Source organism: Hemicordylus capensis, chromosome 1 (assembly GCF_027244095.1).
Source record: "Hemicordylus capensis ecotype Gifberg chromosome 1, rHemCap1.1.pri, whole genome shotgun sequence".
NCBI classification, from domain to species: Eukaryota; Metazoa; Chordata; class Lepidosauria; order Squamata; family Cordylidae; genus Hemicordylus; species Hemicordylus capensis.
In genome coordinates this window covers 29,600,329-29,619,547 of record NC_069657.1, presented here as the reverse complement: position 1 = coordinate 29,619,547, position 19,219 = coordinate 29,600,329, and the positions used below count along the sequence as shown (strand labels likewise).

General features: G+C 46.6%; 1 protein-coding gene across 2 annotated transcripts in view; it reads left to right on the top strand.

Annotated features, from left to right (window-relative positions):
* Positions 1 to 19,219, top strand: part of PAPOLA (poly(A) polymerase alpha) — an 89,668-nt gene that overhangs the window by 7,208 nt on the left and 63,241 nt on the right. For both annotated transcript variants that reach the window (XM_053257142.1, XM_053257139.1), the window contains exon 2: positions 18,575 to 18,748. In XM_053257142.1, coding sequence (XP_053113117.1) covers positions 18,575 to 18,748 — 174 coding nt within the window. The remainder of the gene's footprint in view (positions 1 to 18,574; positions 18,749 to 19,219) is intronic.

Sequence of the window (19,219 nt, the reverse complement as noted above, 5' to 3'; positions counted from 1 at the left end):
ATAGCTTCACTTCTGTTGATAAAATTGGGATACCAAACAATATTACAACTTATGCATAGTAAGCCTTGAATTCTTTTGTTGGTATCTATATTAAGGATATGTATTAGCCACCTATCTCTTCTTATTTTAATTTTAAATCTACTGGAAAATCTGTAAATGTGTAGGAAGTCCTGTAACAAATTAGTCACATTTCTCTTTCCATCTGTAATGGGTGGGATCCAGAGATCATTTTATGTGAATGAAAAGCAAGGGAAAGGGAGATTGCTCTAGCTGCAGCCCTTCCCCCATGCTGCATGTACAGCCCCTTGACACTTGGAGCATGTTCTTGGACACCACCAAGGACTACAGAAGGAAAACCCTGTTGTGACTACTATTGTTCCCTCTAACAGGATACCCAGAAGTTGTTCACTACAACTCGCAACATTCCCAGCTGCAGTAGCCTTTGGCTGCGGATTCTAGGAGTTGTAGTCAACATCCTTTTGGAATCCCTGTTAGAGAGAACAGTGGTGTCTACCAAACACTTAGGACAACCTCCAAACTAAGACCTTGGCAAATGAAAGATGTTGCACTTGCACAAAGGGGTAGGGATGCTTTTTGCTGATCTTTCCCTTCCCTCCGCATCTCGATTAACACCAACCCCTAGGAGCAGGTTTTGGAGGAGCATGAGGTGTTAGAGGAAAGGAGGAATGAAGGTTGATACCTCACACAACTGGAATGTCTTGCTTTCATAGTCGGGATGCTGCCTTTATGGTGGTCTCTGGTAATATATTTTAATTGGGTGTTTATGTTCTTGGGTCTTGATCCAACAAAATGTTTGTTGGTAACTGGTAGTAGATGCAAGCATACTTAATTCTGTGGTGGGTGTAATCTTGGAGAGTTCGGCCCCTCATATACTGCAAAGAAGCTAGAGTTATAACTTCTACCCTTAGCATCTCATTATATGACATTCATTGGAGACAATATTTTAGCACTATAAATTCAGAAATGTTGGCTGTGTTTGGATTCAGATGTCTCCTCAAGGTAGCGCTAACTGTTGCCTAGTGGTGGTGGTGGTGGTTTTGGTTTTCAGAATTGAAACCACCATTTTTTTGGAAATATAGGTATCCCCACTTAGGTCAGGGGTAGGCAACCTTGGCTGTTCAGCATAAATTATGATCGAGTATGGTGGGAGTTCAACAACAGTTGGAGAGTCAACATTGCCTACCCCTGACCTAGGACAGGAGTTCCCAACCTGTGGTACTCCAGATGTTGAACTACAACTCCCATAATCACCAGCCACAATAAATTCTAGCTAGGGATGATGAGAGTTGTAGTTCAGCAAAATCTAGAGTACCACAGGTTGTGAAACCCTGCCCTAGGGCAGTGTTTCTCAACGTTTTTGGAGTCATGGACCTGTACAGTCTTTGTGCGCAGTTTCCTGGGCTAGAAGTAAAGTGGTTGCCCTGCCCCCACGCACCACCCAAAACAATTTCAAGCCCGGGTGGGAGGCAACACCGCTGGGAGCTCTCCAGAGCTAATTTCTAGGCAAGCAGCCCTTGCTGCTGGGATAACACTCATTTAGCTTCCTTGAAATGAACGCTATCCCAGCAGCGAGGGCTGCCTGCCTAGAAATGAGCTCTGGAGAGCTCCCAGCAGCCGGTGTCACCCACTGGCTTGAAATAGTTTTGTGGGGGGATTAATTCCTCATGGATCGGCACTCAACTCCTCACAGACCAGCACTGGTCCAGGAGAAACACTGCCCTGGGGCATTCATTATACGCTTTGGATGTGGTTGGCTATCTTCTGTTGGATAGTGCAGCTTCCCCACCCACCCATTTCTGATGTTACCTTAAACTTTTAGGGTTGTTTGTTGTTTACTGCAGAGCTGTGAGACATGTGTTTCCCTTTAGAAAAGGAGAATAAAGTGGCAGACACCAGTAAGGCACATCCCATTCTCAGGGACAGTTTAAAAAAAAAAATACTTTGCCAATGTACACACATTTCCTGTCACTTTTTGGTTTTATGTTAAAAAAATTGAACGGGCTCTTCCTTGGAATTGTTCTAAAGTTGAATCTACCAGTTTGTCATCACCAATGTCTATCCATGAGTGCTAAATTGATTTATTTCTACAGTACTCATTCTGGCAGCTGAGGTGACTTTCAAACATTCTCCTGAGCCCAATTGGAAGAGAAAAGTTACCTCTTGGGACTGGGTTGTTAGACTGATCTTTTTTGTTAGTCTTAAGGGATCTCTGGATCCCACCCATTATGGATGGATGGAACGAGAAATGTGAATAAGTTGTTACAGGATATCCTACATATTTACATAATATCCAGTTAATTTTAATGTTGTTTGGTTTTTTGAGCTTTTGTCTATTTCTAGTGTGCAATTTCCATTCCCTTACAAATATAAAGAAAGGCAGCTCTTTGTTGTCAGCTCCCTGTCTTGAAGGGATGTACATTTACACCCGTTGTAAATGTACATCTGTACATGGATGTAAAGTAGCATCTTGTGTTGCTTATCAGTCTTACTCCCATAGGTTATCCCTTCATGCTTTACAATTCAGGCGAACCTCGCCATTTGTGGATCCAACACCCGCTGTTTCACATATCCTTGGCTGGGTAATTGACACCCGACCTCCGCATACATAGACTTTTTTTGGCAAAGCGTTAATTTCATGTTTCTGTGTGCTCGGGGTGGCCGGAAATTACCTGAGGTAATTTCTGCCTGCCATTTTAAGGGGAGGAGCCATTTTGTGGCTTGGTTTAAAAAACAGCACCCCAACAGCCCTGATTTTTCATGCAAAAACGCCAAATCTGGGGGTAGGGGTCATTGATGGACACCTGGAAACCCGTGCAGCACGGTAGGGTGTTCTCCCCCCCCCCCACTTTTTTTTTTACAGTTTTCAGGGTCCTTTGTTGCCTCCCCCTCTTTTCAGGAACCTCCCCCCCTCCGGAGTCCTGTTGACTCAATGACTCATTATCCATTGTTGTAGCAGAGTTACCTGGGTTTACTTGTATACAGGTACTCTGAATTCTTGCATGCTAGACATGCCAAAACTATACCAATCTAAATTAGTCTGTTAAGAGATCAGTCTACGGACTCTTAATTTTTGTTCTTTGAGACCAACATGGCAATCAGTACCAACTAAACAGGTACTCCCAAGGCACTGTTGCTGGCAAATGCTGATTTTGGAGAGTCTCAGCAATAAAACCGCACCATCTGCTTGCTATCCTGAGATGACAGCTACATTTGTAACGCTTTCATGTGGAAGTGAATTTGGAGGAGTTATCAGTGGAACACAGGAGAATGTTGTCCATGGCTGCTGCCTGGAGTCTAGTTCTGTTGTGCTTAGTAGATATTAGGCTATGGTGTTGAGACAGCCTTGGTTGGCTTGATACATGACCTTCGCCAGGGAAATGACAGAGGGAGTGTGACTCAGCTGATTCTTTTGGGTCTCAGTGGCTTTCCATACTATCAATCATAGTATTCTTCTGGATCACCTGAGGGATTTGGAGATAGGAGGCACTGTTTTACAGTGGTTCTGCTTCTATGTCTCAGGTAGATTTCAGATGGTGGCAATTGGTGACAGTTTCTCCTCAAAATGAAAGCTACTAAATGGAATCCCTCAGGGCTCCATTCTGTTACAAATGCTCTTTAACATCTACATGAAACCACTGGGTGAGGTAATCAGTATTCCCTCTATAGTGTGCATGCATGCATGCATGCACTCACATGTGTCTGCTCAGTTAATTTTAGATCCCGCTCAGGTTGAATCAGGAAGGCCCCACTCTAAATTCATGTGGGCACACACTGCCTTGAGACTGCTGTCCAGAACTAAACCATTCCACACACAGTGGAAAAAATTAGATAACACTGGTCATCAGAGGATTTGGTGCTGGGTGTTACCAATATGCTGATGACATCTAAATCTATTTCTCCTTGTCATCAATATCAGGAAATAGCATTAGCCACTTAAATGCCTGCCTACAGGCAGTAATGGGCTGGCTGAGGGATAATAAACTGAAGCTGAATCCAAGCAAGACAGAGGTGCTCATTGTTCGGGGTTGTAATCTGCAAGACTGGACAGAAAGTCCTGTTCTGGATGAGGTTACGCTACTCCAGAGAGAATAGGTTCATTGCTTGGGAGTGTTCTTGGTCCTGGGTCTTACCCTGATGCCTCAGGTTGTGCTTTTTACCAGTTGCGGTTTATTCAACAACTCTGCTTGATCCTTGAGGAGAATGACCTGAAAATAATGATACACCAGCTGTAATCTCCAGGTTGGACTGCTGCAATGTGCTCTATGTAGGGCTGCATTTGTATAGTTTGGAAACTTCAGTTAGTTCAAAATGCTGCTGCCAGATTAGTCTCTGGGGTATCCCGGAGAGACCACATTATGCCTGTTCTTAAACAGTTGCACTGTCTGCTAATGTTTCCAGACAAAGTATTGGTCATTACATTTTTAAAGCCTTGAATAGCTTAGGTCTGGGTTTCCTGAAAGCACCTTTTCCTACAAGATCCCCCACTGCTCACTAAGATCATTAGGATCAGTTCATCTTCAGGTGCCTCCAGTTCATCTGATGGTGACCAGGGATCAGACCTTCTTGGTTGTCACCCCAGGTTGTGGAATGCGCTCCACATGGATATAAGAGGATTATTTTCTTTGGAAGCTTTCAAGACCCATATTTTTAGCCTGGCTTTTAATGATATCTCATTTGAATTTGAATCTGGTTTAACTCTCACCCCCCCCCCCCCCCGGGCTGGAGCTCATCAGTATGGGATGATCCACTGAGCATGCTCAAGACAGGCCGGAAATCAATTAACTGTACTTCCCCCTCACCCGAGGGCGCCACTCCCAGTTCCTGTCTGCTTAAGGCTTGCATGCTTGTGTTTCGCTGTGCTGGAATTTTGCTTATTGAATGAGATTTCTCTTTCTCTGCTCCCTACCACCTCCTTGTGCAAGGGCAGGAAGGTTTCTGCCTTAGCTTTTGTTGTTTTCTGCTGACGGCAATGGTGGCAAATCAAAGAAAGCTAAACGGCTCTCTGAGTTGGTACGGCTAAGTGAGCGCCTGCTTATTCAAGCAGTGTGCAAGCGCTCGAAGGGCTACGCCAACAAATCTAAGAAGTGGAAGGATGATCAAGCATCAGTTATCACTTCCCTGGTGGTAGCGGCTCTGGGGCAACCAGCTCGTCCACTCCCCCCCCCCCACAACCTCGGCCCGAACGGCCAGCCGACAGCAGAGAGTCCAACAACTCGGGGAATTGGAGAGACACCGTCTTGGAGGGCGCTACACCTTCTGCTCTTCCTTCAGGGGCCGCGAAGCTCTCAAGTGATCCGCCTCCTCCCTCGATGGGACCTGCTCTGCTGCTTTTGCTGCCCGATGTAACCTCATGGCTGAAAGACTTGTTCACTAGCGAGTGCTTGCCCCTGCTTACCCAGCCTCCGGCACAGCCTGTGGCAGTTCCGCTGCAGCCCTCCCCTCCTCCCCCAGCGGCTCCATTGTGTGCTCTCAGGCCCCATAGGCCTCCCTCCTCGTCCTCCCCGGCTTCTAGCCCTGGAATTGAAGCTATCCCATTAATGGGGCGATTTATACCTAAGCCTTCCAGATTTAAGATGCAAACAGCGCCTGCCCAGGTCCCCATCTTTGGACTCTGATGTGGGCGATATACCAGCCAAGGTTCTACAGCCACGCAATGACCTCCCTGCCGGCCCAGTTCCTGCTCCCACTTGCCCTCCCCTGTCCCTTTCTCACCCAATGTGTCCTAACCCAGCCACATTGGTTCTACCCTCATTGGGATCTGAACATGAGTCTCATATTCCATTGCATAATGACTCAGATAAAGAGGAGGGTGAGCTTTCTGAGGAGGAAACTACTCCAGTGGCACCTATTTCTGCATTTTTGTTCAATTCCTCTGAATTTGATGTGTTGTCGTCCAAGGCTAAGAGAGCTATCAAGGACATAGCGCCTTCAGATGTGGCCCCCCCATCTGAGTTGGACCAGGAGGTCTTTCCTTTTTCTGCAGGCTGCTCCACTGCTGTGCCTTTCTCTGCTCTGTTTAAACAGGTTATGCTAGCTGAATGGCAGAGTCCAGATTCATCTAGAACTATGGGGTCCTACCCCAAGAAACACTACACTCTCACCCCTGAAGTCACAGCTTTGTTGGCCACTCTTAGAGTGGACCCCCCCCCCCGGTCCAAATGGTCTCGGGTACCCTGCTGAATATTGAAAGTTGGGAGCAACTCCGTTCCACAGAGGACAAAAAGTTGATACTCTTTTTTTAAAGGTGCATGAGGTTTCAGCCACGGTGATTAGAGCTGCTACGGCTAACTCTATATTCCCGAGAGCTTCTGTTAGGGGAAGAGAGCTGGTCTTGTGGTAGCAAGCATGACTTATCCCTTTAAGCTAAGCAGGATCCACCCTGGTTGCATATGAAAGGGAGACTAGAACTGTGAGCACTGTAAGATATTCCCCTTAGGGGATGGAGCCGCTCTGGGAAGAGCATCTAGGCTCCAAGTTCCTTCCCTGGCATCTCCAAGATAGGGTTGAGAGAGATTCCTGCCTGCAACCTTGGAGAAGCCGCTGCCAGTCAGACAATACTGAACGAGATGGACCTATGGTCTGACTCAATATATGGCAGCTTCCTATGTTATGTGGGCAAACAATTGGCTCCTCTGGTCTCCCCGGGTAACTCAAAACTGAGACAGCATCAACAAGATGGCCAATGCGGCTCCCTTCATGGCGGATTTGAGTTTAGATTGTGTACAGCAGGCTTCAAGGGCTCTGGCCTCAGGGGTGGTCCTGCGTAGATCCCTGTGGCTTAAGGGGTGGCAAGTGGATTCAAAATCAAAAATCATGTTCATGGCTTCTCCTTACTCTGGTGCTAGTCTCTGGTCCTTCGCTAAATCCGGTTTTGGTTGAGACCAAGGTTAAAAAGAAGGCAGTGCCTTCCACCAGAAGGGAGTATCGGAGGGGTTTCCGCAATACATTGGGCTCCTTTCGTGGCCAGAGGGAGTATCAACTTCAGCCATCCTTTCGTTATGGGGACTTCAGACAGACCTCCTTCAGAGGCACAGGTCGATACCAGTGGAGAGCACACGGCAAGGGCTCCTTCAGGTCTCAGGGGAACTGAGCATCTGGCTCAGCCCCTCAGTTCAACAAGAGGCAATGACTGCCTGCTTATAGGGGCAGACTTCAACAGTTTGCCCTCACTTGACCGTCAACCGCCCAGGATCGATGGGTGCTGGTCACATTAACCAGGGGTTATTCTTTGGATCTAACGGTTCCCCCTGTTGGGCAACACGAATTCCTATTTTGTTACCCCGCGTTCCCAAAGGTCTGAGAAACATCTGTTCATGACAGAAGCGATTCTACATCTTCTGCAGATTCAGGCAATCAAACCTGTGCTTTGGACCTCAAGATGTTCAGGTGTTTACTCGCTGCTGTTCCTCATTCCCAAGAAGTATGGGTCTTGGAGGGCGGTCCTGAATCTCAGATGCCTCAACCGCTTCGTCAAGAAACAAAAGTTCCGGATGGAGTCTCTCCGGTCCATCAAGCAGGTAGTGTTGCCCAACGATTTCTTGACCTCAGTGGATCTTTCCGAAGCGTACCTCATTGTACCCATACACCTGGGGCACAGAAGGTTCCTCCGCTTCTGTTACCACAAGCAACTTTTTCAATACAGGGCCCTCCCGTTCAGCCCAGCCTCTGTGCCATGGGTTTTCACAAAGATCATGGTGGCACTCACGGCCCATCTCCGCCTGCAGGGGGTCTGTATCCCTTCATAATTAGACCTCCTGATCAGGGCCTCATCTTTCCAAGTTGCCCAGAGACACGTCTGCCGCATGCTTCAATGCCTGAATGACCACGGTTTTGTCGTGAATCAGGACAAGAGCCATATTTCCCCCTCGCAGCCCTTACAGCATCTGGGGGTGCTCTTCCATACTGTTCCTGCCTGGGTGACCCTTCCCCTGGAGAGGAAAGCAAAGATTGCAGATACAATTTCTCCTCTGCTCCAGGTGGACTCTGCAGACCTAATGTTGTTGGCCCAAGTGCTGGGATTGATGGTGGCTGCCATGGACTGCGTTCTCTGGACAAGGTGGTATTCTCAGCCCCAGCAATGGCTCCTTCGCCCCTTCCAGGATAACATCATGGCACTAGCACACGGGCTGGTCCCTCTCTCACTCCAGGTCAATTGAGCCTTCCTCTAGTGGCTCTCTCCTGCCCTGGACGCGGGCTTGTCCTTCATGGAGCCCCAGCATGTGCTCATTACGACAGACTCCAGCCTATCAGGTTGGGGGACTGTTTGCGAGAATAGCCCGGCATAAGGGGTGTGGAACCTCTCAGAGAGAAAGTGGAGCATCAGCCGCCTAGAACTCTGGGCAATCTAGCTCTGTCTCCTTAATTTCCAGGAGCTGATTAGGGGCAGGCATGTCGTAATTCGGACAGACAACACCTCTTCCAAAGCTCATATCTACCGCCAAGGGGGCATCCGTACCAGGGGGCTGATGAAGGAATCTGACCTCCTGTTTACCTGGGCCAAACTACACATTCTTTCCGCCACCACGAAACATCTCAGCAGAGAGGACAACATGCAAGCAGATTGGCTGAGCTGTCGACCCTTCCGAATGGAGGCTGCACCCACAGACTTGTTCGCAACTCAGAGCAACACTCAAGTCCTGAGATTCATATCGAGGTTCCAGTCGCCCCAGGCAGAGGCCACAGACGCCCTCTCGGTCCTCTGAGGGGATTGCTGTACGCTTTCCCTCCAATTCTGATCATTCCCAGGGTCATCCGGAAGCTGCGTCTGGAGTGAGCGGAAGCCATCTTCATCGCCTCACATTGGCCTTGGAGGGCATGGTTTGCCGATCTGGTCAACCTGCCTGTCTTGTCCCTGTGGTGTCTCCCTCTCCGTCCAGCGACCCATATCCCATCCAGACCCAGCCTGCCTCCAACTTTGCACGTGGAGGTTTTGCTCAGCAAGTTGAGCATTAAGGGCTACTCTCCACAGGTTCTCGAGAACATCTTAGCTTCCCATTGCTCACCTACACAAAGGATCTATCAGGCTCCTTGGGCAGCATTTTCCCAATGGGGCCCGTAGGAAGGGCGTCGTGCCCCTGATGGCAGGGGTACCAGAAGTTCTTAAATTCCTGCAAGCCAGTCAGGACCTCCACCTGAAACCAGCAACTTTGAGGAGGCAGGTCTCTGCTCTAGCCTCGGTGCTGCACATCTCGGATCCAAGCACCCAATCCCTTCACCCTCATATCTCTCACTTCTTAAGAGGTGCAGCTAACCTGGCTCCCCCTTTAGTGCCTCATTTTCCAACATGGAATGTCAATTGGGTATTGAACGCACTCACAGGGCCACCTTTCAAATGACTACACTCGATCCCTCTAAAGATCTTGTCTTACAAGACTCTATATTTAGCAGCCATCACATCAGCACAGAGGGTATCAGAATTGGGGCCTTGTCGGCCCACAGGGATTTCTGCATCTTTCAACCCGAGGAGGTGATTCTCTGCTTGGACCCTACTTTTTTTACTTAAAGTCGATACAATGATTCAGCACTCCCAGGACCTCGTATTGCCCACCTTCTGTCAAAACCTCAGCCATCTGCGAGAGCACCTCAGGCATAAGTTGGATGTCTGGCGCTTTGCGCTTCTATGTCCGCCACATCAAGGACAGTCAGCTGTCAGATGCCCTTTTCGTCTCTTTCTCTTCTTATAATCTCAGTCAGAAGGCATCTAAGTCTTCCTTGGCGGCCTGGATTAGGGCCTGTATTCGTATGGCCTGTGAGGATCTCGGCCCACCTGCGAGCATATTGGTCCATTTTACATGTAGCGCGGCTACATCTGCCTCTTTCGCTACACAGATTCCTTTGGCGGATATGTAGAGCAGCCACTTGGAGTTCAGCTACTCCCTTCATTCATCATTATAGAGTTCCCTCTTTTTCTGTGGAGCAGGCGAATTTTGGTCACAGAGTACTGCAGCAGGTAGTGTGACTCCCCCCCCCCGGTGATTGAGGGTTACTGCTTGGGCATGTCCCATACTGATGAGCTCCAGCCAGTGGGGAAAGGGACATTGGTTCTTACCTGTGAAGAGTCTTTTTTCCCTGTAGCTGGAGCTCATCAGGTCCTCCCTGGATGTCTTTTCTCCTGATACCGCTGTACAGTGTGTATATAGTTTGAGGGACGGGTTGTTTTTTGGGCGGAGCCAGATTCCAAGGTTTTTTAGTTGCTTTCGCTCCTTTGTTCCTGACCATTTCCTCTTCTTTCCAGTCCTAATGTTTCCTTTTTTCTACAAATTGTCATTCTTGCAGCAGAGCTTTTCTTGTGGTGACTTCCCCTTTCACGTCAGTCCCAGAACTTGGGGTGGTACTCTCAGGTGAGTGGAAGTACAGTTAATGGATTTCCGGCCTGTCTTGAGCATGCTCAGTAGATCATCCCATACTGATGAGTTCCAGCTATGAGGGAAAAGGACCCTTCACAGGTAAGAACTAATGTCTCTTTTAATTTGTTGTATGTGTTTGATTTTAATGTAAACAGCCCTGAGCCACTTTAGGAAGGGCAGTATATAAATTGAATGCATGAATATTAGAAAGAAGTAGAATGTCTGATTTGTGGAGAAACCTAGTCTAACAGTAATGTTGGGCTGTGGTCCAGTAAAGCCCACTATATGGGCAAAGTATGGTTTTCCTTTTTCTGCATAGTATTCCCATAACACTTTGCAAACTGCTATTGACATTTGGAGGCTTCAAAATCCATTTGCTGGGATGGATTTGCTAGTACATAGCAGACGTCTTCACTTTGTGAATACAAGACAGCTAGCAAGTTCAAGGTGGTATAAAACAAAAAAGGAAATAAACAAAACATGGATAACGAAAATGTAGTGCTTGAGGATGTGCTTGTACAACCCTTGTAATACATTGATTTAAAGGGGGGTATTGTGCATCATACATGTTTTTATATGAGGAGAAGAGAGTTTGCTGGTGCCATTTTGTTCTTGGTGTTGTGAGCTTGTTGAAGGTGTTGTCCCCAAAGCAATGAATGTTTATCTGTGAAAGCTAGGTTGGTGCTTTGGGACAAAGAGCAAGGATGCTCTTTGATAAAATCTTTGAATGCTATCTTGTATGCTGGAGTCCCTGGATAAAGAAGCTTTTTTTTTTTAAAGGCGGTGTGCGAGGGAGAGGCAGTGCAGATATATTGAGGGGGGGGGTTGGCACATATTATGCTTTGCTGACTCTCCCTGATTCATCCCTGCCAGCTTCATCACCATGTTCCTTACTCCAGCAGTCAAAGATTTAAAAAAAATAAAATTTAAAAAATAAAATTTTTTACTTTTTATATTTCGCTCTTCTTCCAAGGAGCCCAGAGCAGTGAACTACATACTTGGGTTTCTTTTTCACAACATCCCTGTGAAGTAGGTTAGGCTGAGAGAGAAGTGACTGGCCCAGAGTCACCCAGCTAGTTTCATGGCTGAATGGGGATTTGAACTCAGGTCTCCCCAGTCCTAGTCCAGCACTCTAACCACTATACTATGCTGGCTCTCTTATGTCAAAGATGACATAAAGGGAGTTAGAATGAACAGTTAACATATGGGAGGAGAGCTGATCTTGTAGCTGGCATGAATTGTCACCTTTGCTAAGCAGAGTCTGCCCTGGTTTGCATTTGAATGGGAGACTGCATGTGAGCACTGTAAGATATTTCCCTTAGGCAATGAGGCCGCTCTGGGAAAAGTATCAATGTGCTTGCCAGACAGGGCTGAGAGAGATTCCTGCCTATAACCTTGGAGATGCTGCTGCCAGTCTATGTAGACAATACTGAACTAGATGGACCAATGGTCTGATTCTGTATAGGGAAGCTTCCTATGTCTCTAGTGATATGTCTGTATCCAAGCTCTTTCTAAGACAGTGTGGATTTGTGCCCAAAGCTTATGAAGGCATAAGGATTAGAAAATGTAAATACAATGTTGGTGCATCTCTATTCTCCTTTAACATGTATTAAAACAAGACCAGGTAAGACTTGAGTTATAAAATCCAATATTAAGATTGTTTCCTCATGTAAGGTTCTAACTCTTGTAGAATTGTGTTGGGAAGTACTGTACTACTAACTCTTTGAATCTTTCGGAAGACTCTCTTGGAAGATACACTGTTGCCCTTGGTTATTTTTGCAATCTTAACAATGTCCATATTGCAATCGATCATTTATCGAGCTTAGCAACTGTTCAATAAACGATCGATAGCAATATGGGCATTGCTAAGATTCCAAAAATAACCAAGGGCAACAATGCCCTCCTACTTGATGCTCAGATTTCTGATCCAAATGTGTGTTGTGATTTTTGGAATACAATCATCCCTCCTCACCAACCATGGGTTTCCCAATTGCGGTTTGAGTATCCACAACTGGGAAATTGTGGAGGTCTCGCCAACCACAACCTGAGTATCTATGTTTTGGTGATTTTTTTTAAATTTGGGGGGTTGTAACTTTTGGGGGGTTGGGGTCATTTCTGAGCATCAGGGGGTCATTTTGGGGGATCCCCTTCACTTCTCTTACTGACTCCTGGTGATCCCCCCCCCATTTTTTACTGTATTTTGCAGTGCTTTGGCAACCGTGATTCCCCTAACCCCTGACTGGCATTGATTTCAATGGTTCACTAACCACGAGGTTTCCCCGGAATGGAACCCTCGTGGTTGGTGAGGGATGACTGTATAAAATCTAGGCATTGCAGAGTAGCCTTAGCCTGGGCCCAGCACATCTTAGGGGATTGCTTTTCCTCTCTGTCCGCTGAAGTATAGGCTATCCCATCATTCAGTAGTGTGTCTCCTCCCATCTTAAAAGTCCCTGTTATTCAGACGGTAGGAACAGGGTTCCAAAAATGCAGACACAGGTTACTGTTGGCAATCAGGAATTTTTTCCTGGTGGTTGTATTTGTAGATGAGTATAAAATGAAATACACCCCCTCCTCTATCCAAAAGTTATCTGGATGTTGAATACAGCTTGAAGGGTGTAGATTGTTGTTTACCACTTGAAGGGCATGGGGCATTATTGCTTTGTTTCAGGTGGGATAGAGAGACTCTATGAGTCCTCTATATGCTGCAGGATTGGTGATGGAGTAGTCACAGTGATAAATGGCTGCCTGCCAGTGCTGGTTATAAACCCTGGTGTAAGAAGTATAAGACATGTGAGGACCTGGCACAGCGGGGAAATGCTTGACTAACAAGCAGAAGGTTGCCGGTTTGAATCGCTGCTGGTATGTTTTCCAGACTATGGGAAACATTTATATCGGGCAGCAGCAATATAGGAAGATGCTGAAAGGCATCATCCAACACTGCGCGGGAGGAGGCAATCGTAAATTCCTCCTGTATTCTACCAAAAGAGAACCACAGGTCTCTGGGGGTGCCAGGAGTTGAAATTGACTTGACGGCACACTTTACCTTTACTCCTAGATTAGCCCTCTCAAAATTGCAGACCTGAGTCAAAGACCTATCGCACATTTTGTTGCTGAATTTGTGAGGAATAGGTTGTGTGTACTTGTAATCAGTGTTCCCGCTAAGGTGTGTGTGCACACTCACGTCGTGTTGTTTTTTCGTCTGCTGAGTTAATTTTAGATTTCGCTCAGATTGAATCAGGAAGACCCCACTCTGAATGCATGTGCATGCCCACTGCCTTGATACTGCTGCCCAGAACAAAACTCATTCCGCACACAGATGAGAAAAATAGAGAGAACACTGCTTGTAACTTGATGTTTTTAATATATGTAAGCCACTTAGTAGCTGTTTTGCCTTCTGGTACCTTGTATAAATTTGTGGTAGAGACTGTAGAGCAGGGCTGAACAACTCAAATGCCGTAGTGGGCTGGAATGAACCACGACTTGGTGTGTGGGGGCTGAGGTCAATTTTAAGCACATTAATTATTGGATTAAAATTAATTATTAAGAATATTAAAGCAAGGAGCAGAGGGTTGGAGTCAGGCAGGAAGGTGAGGTGAAAGAGGGATGAAGGGTGGTGTCAGTAGGTGTGGGACCAGCAAGGCAGGTGGGGGGTACCTAGTCTCAAGAAGCCAATTGTGGTGAGCCACTGCTGCTTGCCAGTGAGACAGGCCAAGAGCTCTTAATGGTTCTTGCTGTCAATGCAAAACATTCCTTCTTGTAGGCCAATGCAGAAGTCCTTGTGGGCCAGATCTGGCCCCCGGGCCTTATGTTGTGCAGGCCTGCTGTAGAGAGAAGAGCATGGTGGGTGAAAAGGTATGTTGTGTCCTTAAAGAGAAACTGGTCACCCCAAAATCTAAAACTTCTTGACATCTAAAATAATGAGCTTATGATGGTAATAGCCACTTAATGATGCAGCAGGAAATGACTGGCTAGCAAGCCAGAGGTTGCTGGTTCAAATCCCCGCTGGTACCTATATTGGGCCATCAAAAGTCACATAGAAAATTGTATGCTGAGTGATGTTTTACTTGTGCCAACTTGTTACACTGATGATGCAGGGCAGGCCTTCACAGATTTTCTTTGTATCTAGAAACTGGCCCCAAAATGTAGGAGCCAGACAATGAAGACTTCACAAAATTACCAGACTTGGTGACATTGTGGTATGGAGAAGGTGAATGTGCTTCTCTATATTCCTTTTACAAGTAACATACAGTACTTAGAACAGAAACAGGGCAGCCTGTGACAAATAAATATTAAACAGGCCTATCTCTGAATACTGTAGTCGGAAGAACTAGTGCTGACACACTTGTATAAAGAAAGGGGCAGTGGGAGCAGATCTCTTCATTTCTTTTTAACAGCTTAAGTTGTAAAAATATTTTTTCCAGGGTGCATTACTTAAGTGTGCCCCCTTCAGAAAAGGTAAACAAAAAATGGGAAAAGTGTACACATCTCAGTGTCAACAAAAGAATTATTGTTTAAAGAGGAGCACAAAGTGCACAAAACTGGAACAGCAGCAGTGGCAGAGTTTACCCCGCGAGTTGGAGGCGTGAAGAAAAAAGGGCAGTGGCCATTTCTTAGGGCAGGGGGAAGGAATGTGCAACTTCAAACTTACTTCTCCCAATGCAGAAGCAGCAAACCTGGCTGTTCACATGACCTCTCTGTTCCCTCTCAGTCAGCAAGCGCATGCTCTCTCCCACTACAAATCTGGGGCAATCAACATCTTCTCCCTGCTGGCCTCTCATTCACACAGCCCCCACCCCATCCCCAGTTGAGCAGCAGTCTGGCTACTCGCAGTCTGGCTACTTGCAATACCGCTCCATACAAAAAGGGGAGGGGGCCATTTAACTACAAGTTGAAACCAGGGTGGATTTGATTTAAATGAAACTGATTTAAATCACGATTTAAATCACTAGCAGGGTGGATAAAAATAAATCTGATTTAAATAAAAAAAATCGGATTTAAATCAAAAAAATCGGATTTTTTTTATTTAAATCGGATTTTTTTTTATTTTTATCCACCCTGCTAGTGATTTAAATCAGTTTGATTTAAATCGTATCCACCCTGGTTGAAACAGTAAGAGGGCATGTCCAGAACGGCTCAGAGGGAGAAGAGGAGGCAGGAAGGGCAGTGCAACAGAGGTAGAAGGGGGGTGGCAGTGATCTCTGGCCCAGGGAACAGAATTGCTGTGAAGTTATAACTGAACTGGCTTTCTCTAGGTGCCGTGGTTAAATTTCTAGGTGTCATAGCAAGCTTGCACCCACGTTTATCAAGCTCTGATTGAGCCAGTTTTCTATAAAAACCATGTTAAATTTCTAGGCATCATAGCAACCTGGCACCCAGGGCATTAGGAAGACTAGAATGTGGCAGCACAAATTTTTGGATTTATGGTACTACACCTTGCTAGGTTGCAGAGATATTGGCTTGGCCTGGATTCGAGTGTGTGAGAGTGTGTGAGAGAGAGAGTGTGTGTGTGTGTGTGTGAGAGAGAGAGAGAGTGTGTGTGTGTGTGTGTGAGAGAGAGTGTGGGGGGGGTGAGTGTGAGAGAGTGTGTGGGGGGGGTGTGAGTGTGTGTGTGTGTGAGAGAGAGAGAGGGTGTGGGTGTGAGTGTGAGAGAGAGTGTGGGTGTGTTTTGAATAGAATGTCCAAAATCTTCAGGATTTTTCCCACATAAGAAATAAAAACCTGGTGCCATAAAGACTTTTCTAAAGTTGATAACTTTTGTGTATTGTATGTGTTGAGTACGTTTGTATATGGCCATAGATTACATTTTTTCATACTACTCTTTTGAAAGTGGTTTTGGAGATTGGTAGCCACCTAATGGTGCATTGGGGAAATGACTTGACTAGCAAGCCAGAGGTTGCCTCTTTGAATCCCCACTGGTATGCCTCTTTGAATCCCCACTGGTATATAGGAGGCAATGGTAAACCCCTCCTGTATTCTACTAAAGAAAAACCACAGGGCTCTGTGGTCACCAGGTGTCGACACCGACTCGATGGCACACTTTACCTCTTAGTTATGTTTTATACAGGACATAGGAAACTGCCATATAGTGAGTCAGACCATTGGTCTATCTTGCTCAGTATTGTCTTCACAGACTGGCAGCGGCTTCTCCAAGGTTGCAGGCAGGAATTTCTCTCAGCCCTGTCTTGGAGAAGATAGGAGTGTGGCAGGGAGTAAGCAAGTTGTTAGAGTGGCCTGATTTGGAAAAACAGACTTGGGAAGATCTAACCTCGGGTTTGAGTGATAGAACCTCTTTTCGAGGTCCCAGAAAGAAACCTTCAAGGAAACGGGATGGAACAGGTGCCCTCATACTAGGGAATTGGAACGTTCCCCTTCTCATAATCAGGTTAGTAAACCTGTATGTCATTTATGCAATGCTCCTACATAGGAATAGGGAGGGAAGACGTGACCAAGAGGTTCACGTGTTCGAGACAGTAAATCTCTTCTGGAAAAGTTTGTATGGTTATGTGCATCTTCTAAACAGCAATGGGACAAATTGTGGAAATGGACGTTGGACGTTAACCCCCCACCCCCCCAATTACCTGATGTGCCTTGTAATCCCCCATCCCCGAGTTACAATACTGCCTGCATATCCTATATAATAAAAGGCTAGGGTACCTGCGTCCGTGTCTGGGTATCTGCATCCGTGTCTCTAGAGGCCGGGTGTTCTGCGCATGTGTGGCACGCGCGTATGCCACAACAGAGCCCCTGAGCTCTGTGGTTAAGATGGCGGCAGCGGAGACTGAGGGAACGAATCCGTGAGGGCCTGGCTGGAGCACGGCAGCGAAGGAGGCAGGGGAGCCGGGTTTAGCAGGGCGCGGCGCAGCGCAGGCGGCATGAGAGGGAGAAGCGGAGGAGGAGGCGGTGGCCGGGGGCGCTGGCGGGGGCCCGGGACGGGAGGAGAGCGGGGATGGGCCAGCAGGTGGGCCGCGTTGGAGAGCCGGGCGCTGCTGCGCTCCAACAGTAGCCAGCGTTGTCTCAGCAGCAGCAGCAGCCGCCGCCGCCTCTGTCCCAGCCCCAGTCGGGGGGGCTCCGGGGGAGCAACGGATTCAGTGAGTTGTGAGTGCGCCGGGCCGGCGGGGAGAGGCGGGGGCACCGCCGGGCAGGGACTGGGCCGGGCCGACCTCCAGGGACCCCCGCGGAGCCCCCCCCCCGCTTCCCCCGCCCCCTCCTAGCACCCGTTAATTTAACTGGCTAAATGCCTAGTACTTTATAACCCTGTTGGTTTCCAAATCCTTGTGTGTAAATCTTTGTAGATATATGATGTACAAACAACCCTTTGTATATAATTGTGCTTTGGCAACGTATTGTATGCTTTAGTAGTTTGTTGGTTCAATTAAAAAAATCTTGTCATATTTTTTTTAAAAAAATCTTGTCCTATCTTGGAGAATCCAGGGAGGGAATGTGAAACTTTCTGCTCTTCCCAGAGCAGTTCCATCCCCTGAGGAGAATATATTGCAGTGCTCACACTTCTAGTCTCCCATTCATATGCAACCAGGACAGACCCTGCTTAGCTAAGGGGACAAGTCATGTTTGCTACCACAAGACCCTATGTAATTCTAAAAAGTCTCTAAGAAACTAGGGCCATTTCGTTCAAAATTATGGAGAAGCATAGCTTTTGTGTGTCCTGGAGCTGCTTATGCTCTACTACAAGTGTCCATATATTGACTTGCTCTTTGTTAGAAGGCTAATTTTCTTTCAGTCAAAGCTGTGTGGGCGTATGTCCATAAACAATAGGCAATCACTTAATGCTTGTATGATACAGACGGCAGTCTCATGTACACTTTTTGGAAGGAAGCCAGTTGAACACAATTGGCCTTGCTTCCGAGTAAACGTGCTTGGTATTTGGTTGTCAGTCTACTTAATTCTATGTAGTATTGATAGAGCTCAAAGTTAAGAGTAACTTCTTCTTAAGCATATCCAGGATTGCACTTTTGTGCTGGGTTGTAATCAGAGTTGTAAAATATCAAAAAGGGGATCATTGAACTATTTATGCCCAAAGGTAGAAGTAGTTTTAATGTGTGATTTTAGGTTTACTAAATAAATATTGCTTTATCTCTTCTTGTTTGATCTCAAACTTCCTTTTCAATATGTCTTTTTCTTAGACTATAATGAGTGGATTTTGTTTAATGTAGTATTTTTCTTAATTCTTTTTCACTTGTCTTTATTAGTCCAGTTACAACCCAGGGATCACAACAAACGCAGCAACCGCAGAAGCATTATGGCATTACCTCACCTATCAGTTTAGCTTCACCCAAGGAGAGTGACTGTGTACTTACTCAGAAATTAATTGAAACCCTAAAACCTTTTGGTGTCTTTGAAGAGGAGGAGGAACTGCAACGCAGGTGAGCCTGACATTTTCTATTTATTGGGGGTTTTTTTGTGTAAAGATGAGAATCCATACTGGGGTTGTATAAAGAAGTAAAATCATTGAAGAGATTGTCACGTTATTTCAAGTTGTAATAATTGGAACTAGCTGAACTGGCACAGAGGATCTGCACCCATAGTTCTCCCGATCTTCCCCCATCTTCATTTCGTGCCCCCCACCCCTTCAGCCCCAGTTCGTGCTTTATTGGTGGCCGGCCGGCTGGCCACTTCTCCTGCCTGCCTGCTTGGCTGTCCTCCTGGCCAGCAGTATCTTTCTGTCTGTCCCTGTTGCTAATTGGCAGCTCAGTCACGAACTCTCGCGAGAGCTGCCACACATGGGATTCGCAACGGGTACACTTATTTAGGAGAGAGAGAGAGAGAGAGCGCTTCTAGAATTTCATAACAGTGGATTGGGTCTTAAGTACAGTATATCTTCCACAAACGGAAGG